This window comes from Chaetura pelagica, unplaced genomic scaffold (assembly GCF_000747805.2).
Source record: "Chaetura pelagica isolate M959 unplaced genomic scaffold, ChaPel_1.0 scaffold713, whole genome shotgun sequence".
NCBI classification, from domain to species: Eukaryota; Metazoa; Chordata; class Aves; order Apodiformes; family Apodidae; genus Chaetura; species Chaetura pelagica.
The window spans coordinates 387,760-393,974 of NW_009952819.1; the positions used below are offsets into that span (position 1 = coordinate 387,760).

The 6,215-nt window shown below is 59.4% G+C and overlaps 1 protein-coding gene across 1 annotated transcript in view; it reads right to left on the bottom strand.

The window, feature by feature from the left end:
- Positions 1-6,215, bottom strand: part of DPH1 (diphthamide biosynthesis 1) — a 29,265-nt gene that overhangs the window by 8,538 nt on the left and 14,512 nt on the right. The window contains 1 exon segment of the mRNA XM_009995130.1: positions 1,487-1,608. Within this exon segment, the coding sequence (XP_009993432.1) occupies positions 1,487-1,608 (122 nt within the window).

A 6,215-nucleotide genomic window follows, 5' to 3' on the forward strand; every position in this document is an offset into this window, starting at 1 on the left:
GGGGACACAGGCACCTGCCGCTCGCTACGGCAATTCTGCAGATCCACCTTAAAAACCCAGAGCGTCTTATTGTTATTTTTGGGCTGATTCCATCCTGGGTGGACTTCAAAGTTAGCAGCATCTGGGACAGCAGCACAGTTTCCATGGCAACTGGATCCAGAGTACCGTCCGCCTGGGGAGCACGAAGCCTCCTCCTCCCTTCCCCGCCCAGCCTGAACTGCTCCCACAAAGCCGCTTTCCTCAGGGTGAGCAGGACCTCCCAGGTTGTCGTTCCTCTCCACTGTCCCTCTTTACTACCCCCAAAAAACTGCAGGGTGGGGGGAGAGAGCAGCCCCCTCCCCAGAGGTGGCTCTGTTCATTCCTTTCATAGCAGGCTACAAACCAGGGGTTTTATATTCCCTGTTCAGTGGTGCCTGTAACCCTCCTTCTGTAACAAAGCACCTCGTGCAGATATTTATCACCACGAACACTCAGGCCGACGTGGCTTTCAGGACACAGTTCTCAAGCGGGGAGTCAGTATTTCACACGGAGCCCGACACAATTCCTCAAACCCATTTTTACAGCCCCATAAACCTCCAGGCAGGCTGGAGGGTGCCAGGAGCACGGCAGCAGCGGGGACACAGGCACCTGCCGCTCGCTACGGCAATTCTGCAGATCCACCTTAAAAACCCAGAGCGTCTTATTGTTATTTTTGGGCTGATTCCATCCTGGGTGGACTTCAAAGTTAGCAGCATCTGGGACAGCAGCACAGTTTCCATGGCAACTGGATCCAGAGTACCGTCCGCCTGGGGAGCACGAAGCCTCCTCCTCCCTTCCCCGCCCAGCCTGAACTGCTCCCACAAAGCCGCTTTCCTCAGGGTGAGCAGGACCTCCCAGGTTGTCGTTCCTCTCCACTGTCCCTCTTTACTACCCCCAAAAAACTGCAGGGTGGGGGGAGAGAGCAGCCCCCTCCCCATCGGTGGCTCCTGGGGGCCTGCCAAGCCACGGCTCCACCGCTCTGCTCTCAGGCACAGGGCGGTGCGTGGCCAAGCAGGATGAGCCCGCCCTGCTGCCCCCAAAATCCTGCCTGTGGGCAGCTGCCCAGCCCGCCTGGCCCTGTCTAAAGTCAGCGACCATGCCTGGAGAGCAGAAATTCCTTTGGGAAGGGATAAGCCCTTGGCAGTGTCTCAGAGCTGGCACGGAGCAGGGCGAGGAGCTGCTTCACCACAGCACAGTGGGTGCGTGGCCAAGCAGGATGAGCCCGCCCTGCTGCCCCCAAAATCCTGCCTGTGGGCAGCTGCCCAGCCCGCCTGGCCCTGTCTAAAGTCAGCGACCATGCCTGGAGAGCAGAAATTCCTTTGGGAAGGGATAAGCCCTTGGCAGTGTCTCAGAGCTGGCACGGAGCAGGGCGAGGAGCTGCTTCACCACAGCACAGTGGCAGTGGTGCAGCCTCCGAGGTGCCAGGCACGGCCACCTCAGCAGTGCCCTGGGGCCAAGTGTCACCTACTCAGGCAGCTGTGTCCATAGTGCACCAAGAAGTCAGCGCCCAGGGCCCGGGCTGTGTAGTCGTCCACGCAGCACGCGCCGTAGGTCACGTCACCCATCACCACTGCCTCCGCGTCCGTGAACCTGTGGGGAGGCACAACAGTGAGGGTCAGGGCTGGCTGCTGTCACCTCCTGCCCCCAGCCCCGTGGCCTGCCACAGCGGGGGTCCTCACACTGCCATCCAGCCCCTCGCCACGTGCCAAAGGGGAAGAGCACTGGCTACTCTCTGAGATGTCAAGATGATGAAGCTGGAGAGCGGTAATCCGCCTCTTCAATTGGGTAAAGCTGTTTGCAATTCAGCGGATTATCTGCTCATCAAACAATATGCTGCCAGCTTCCTAATGCTCCAGCAGGGAGAGGAGCAGAGGGAGACCCGGCGCAGCGTGGTGTCACCACTCCTGCCAGCTGGGAGCCACTGGGATGGGCAGAGCAGCCCCTGTGGCATCCCCAGCAGTGCCAGCCAGGCTGGCTGAGCCACCTGTGCCCGGGCACCATGTGAGCCAATGCACCCCGGTTTGCTCCTGGCTGTGTCACCCACGGGTGCCCGTGTGGCCAAGCTGGGTGTGCTCCAGGAGCAGCTGGTGCTTAAGTGGCATTTGGCGAGGGAAAACATGGAGCCCATGCTGACACCGTCCCCCACCCCGAGCGCTCCCACATCCCAGCACTCCCTCCCAGGCCCACCTGGCACCCACCAGCCAGCCCAGAGGAACACACCAGCAACCAGGCACCAAAGCTGTGGCAGGATTTAAAGGCATCACCTTTGTGAGGTATTTTATTGCACCGTTTGGGGGGATTATCAGCTTGGTTGCCTTCCCAGGGAGCTGCCATGGTAGTTTATGGAGGAAAAGCAGGTATCAGGATGACAAAGCCCCGCGCCTGGAGGGGCTGCTTAAACCAGATGCTAATTCCTCATTCACACTGAGGTTGCACCCGTGGCTGTAGCTCAGTGCCAGTGGGGTCCCCCCTGCTGCTGGCACGGGGCTGGGGCGAAGGGGCTGGGGGAGATGGGCACCCTGGCAGAGTGACACCCCCTGCTAGCACCCGGCACTGGCTGGGGGCCAGGGTCCCACACGCAGCCCCCCGAGCGCCAGGCAGGGAGTGTTACGTCGGTGGCAAGAATAGAAATGGTGGGCAGAGCTGGGCAGATGGCAGAAGGTGGGGAAATGGCGGAGCGTGCTGAATATTAACAGCTCCGGCCCATCCATCAGCGCCCAGAGAGACAGGGGAGCAGCTCTGCCCGAGGATCCCCAGCCAGGGAGCAAACCTGTTCCCATTTCCTGTGTCCAGCCCAGGCACCTTCATCTCCCCACAGTGTTCCAAGGAGTGGGACATGGTTGAGGATGGACCAGATCCTGCCAGCACTCCAATTCCACAGTCACTCACCACCGACATGGCCTGGATGGGAGGATGGCTCCTCCGCTGCCTGCACGGCCACACCGTGGGGGTGGGGGCTGCTGGTGAAGGTTCCAGAAGGCTCTTCCCCACCCCCTGAGCCCCCAGCCCCCTCCTCTAATGAGAGGTGATGAGATGAACATGAATCAGACTCCACACATCTCAGCAAAAGTGGAAAATTATTCAGCTCCTTAAGATTCAGGACGGGGAGGTCTGACTCAGAGCGGCAGCCAGCGCCGCTTAATTTTTTATGGATTAAAATGTTTGCAAATTGGCCCAAACCCCAGAGAAAGTCCCTGGGGGTGAAGAGCAAGAAAGTGAAATAGCAACTGCAGAGGGAGGAGGGCAGAGGCTGGTGGAGGTGCCCATGGCCCCTGCCCAAGGTGTGGGGCTGCAGATGACAGTGGCACGTGGCCACCAGCCCGTGGGCAAGTGGAGAGGGGGCTGAGCTCAGCCCTGGGAACCATCCCTCTGCAGCTGCTGGGAGCAGAGCTACAGCCAGGCAAGGAACAGAGAGACCATGGGACAATGCCCAGTGAGGAGGGAACCCAAAGGTGCTGCCATTGAGGCTGGAAGGGTGCTGGCAGCCCAGGGCTGATGGCAGGAGAGGCGCAGGGGTGCCAGGACAGCACGCACTAGAGTCACCATCGCTGGCCAGCCTGGATGGTCAAGTAGAGCAGCAATCATCTCCTGAGACAAATCAAAGGCAAGCACGGGGCCTCCCCTTGATGTTTTAATCAGTTTGGTGTCGCCAGAGCCTTTCATCAAACTACAGAGGAAGGAAACATCAATTAACAGCCACCTGCCTCCGATACGGGCTGGGGAGCCGCTCACCAACCGGACCAGACCAGGATGCAGGCAAGGGGAAGCCACAGGAGCATCCTTCTGGGGGTTCCGTGTCCCCGCAGCTCGTCACAGCCATGGAGAGGTCCCAGCAGTGTGCCAGCAGGGAGGACACAGTGACAGGGCTGTCCTCACCCAGGGCTGAGCAGCTCACTACAGCTGGGAGCTCATGAATATTGAACACATGGGGAGGTTATTCATCTTTTACGTCCCGCAAACCCCAGCTCATTCTGAAAAACTGCCCGGCCCCAGCATTTTTCTCATCTCCCCCTAATTCATTATTTCCTCCTTTAAACAGATGGTTCCCAAAATCCCATTTATAGAGTGCCATGCTCAGCAGTGGCAGGATACACACCTGGGTGGGGCAGGTCCCAGTCAAAGCCACTGGGACCCCCAGACCTTCCCAACCCTACTCACCCCTGGGCAGTGCAGGATGGAGGTGACAACAACCAGGGGATGAGCTTAGGTGCTGAAAACGCTGGGACAGACAGGCACACACACAGGACCAGCATGTCCCCAAGCAAGAGGTGGCTGGTCCCCACCACCCGAGGGCAGGTGCTAGGCTGGAGCAGCTCTGATTTATCCCAGCCCCTCGACTAATAAATGAGAGCATTTGCTGCTGGCAGGAGCACAGGGTCCCCTGACACCACGGCAGCGTGTGAATGATGCCATGCCCCCAGGAAGCAGAACTGCTCTCCACAGCAGAGAGAAGTTCTCAGCCCTGGCATGTCCATTCTGCTGGGATCCAGCATCCCTTAGCAGGGAGGGGACTGGGCTGAGAGTGGCCACAGGGATGAGAGAAGATGGATCCGCCACCAAGAGGTTGAGGTGCCCACATGTCCCACTGGAAACAAGGACATTCCTTGCTCCACAGCCACCAGCCTCATCTGTGTGGCCCTTCACAGCAAGGTCACACGGTGGTGTGGTGGCACCTCCCCGCCATGAGACACCTCAAGACAAGCAAGAGGGTTATGCCCTGTAAATACCCCACACCTTGCCTCCTGGGGGAATGGCAGAGCCCCACAGTCACCCCACAAACCCTGCACCCCCTGGCTGCCCTGCTGCACCCCAGCCCACCCCATGACAGGGACGGGTGCCAAGGAGAGTCACCATCCCAAGGAGTGGGGGCTGAGCACAGCCCCAGCCGAGAACAATGCGCTTAATTAGCAGAGAAGCCCATCACCAAGCCCCATTACCAGATTCCCAACTTCATTAGCACAGGAAGGCTGAGCGTAATTAAAATAATGAGTTTGCAATTTTAGTGCAAATGGCACTGGAAGAGCCCCACTGCAGCTGGGAAATCACTGCCCACAGGCGGCACAGGACCCTGCAGTCAGGATGTGGGGGTGGTCCACAGCCCCCCAGAAGCAGCCTTCTCTGGCCAAGCCCTCTCAGGGACCTCCCCCTCTGTCCTCACGGGGGACAACCCCATCCTCCCCAGGGGCACCCCCAGCTTTGCTGGCCTTGCAGCTGCCAAAGAAACCAAAGCAAGGCAAAGCAAGGGCCCAGAGCATGGTGGTGTCAAAGCCACCACAACAGCCCTGTACCCAGATGTTGCCCGTCTCCTCTTCCCCATGGCCCAGCCATGGTCCTGCCCATCAGTGCCAGCTCCCTGGGGACACAAGGAGGTGGCACATGGTGGTGGGCACCATGCCTGCACTGGCATGTCCCATCCCTGAGAGGTGACAACCCTACAGACCCCACACACTCCTCCCTGCTCAGTCCCCCCCATGCCGAGGTTTTAAACATCTCCAATGAAGTGAGAACTTAATTTGCCCTAATGATGCTGTTGTGCAGATAATGAGGGTGATTAAATCCCCCAGCACAGCGTGCAGCACCACGCGCCTCCAGGTCCTGCTTAAAGGACAAGGGGAGAGGGGAAGGCAGCACTGGCCAGCAGAGCTACAGCACCGTGCAGCTGAGGCCAGGTCCTGACCTGTGTCACCACCCCAGGATGGGCCTCTGGGACCTTCCAGCGACGCTGCAGGCTTCCCCGTGGCGCTCAGTGCCACCTGGCAGACCTGCCTGGCCAGGGGACTCAGCGCCCCCAGACAGCCCCTGTGGCACCAGGGACCTGCTCGGAACACCAGCTCTCAAGGGCTTTTTTTTGTCCTCAGGGCACACCAGCTGCTCAGCCACAGTCGATTCCAGGCTCTGTCACTCTGAGATATCCTGGTACACTGCTGGGCACACTGCGGCACGGGCCCCAGGATGCTCTGCACACCCTTGCATAGATGCTCAAGAGCCATCAGGGTGTCAGGAGACGTTAAGACCACGGAGTGGCAGCCTATGTGGGTGCCAGGACATCCCTGGGCCCCCCCAGACCATCATTTTGTCCTCACCACGGAACCGCAGCTGATTAGCAGGAGCCGCTCACCCCGTTGGGGCACAGTGAGACAGAGGGATTAGCAGCTGCAGAGCCCGACAGCCGACTTTATTAACAACGAATGAAAAGC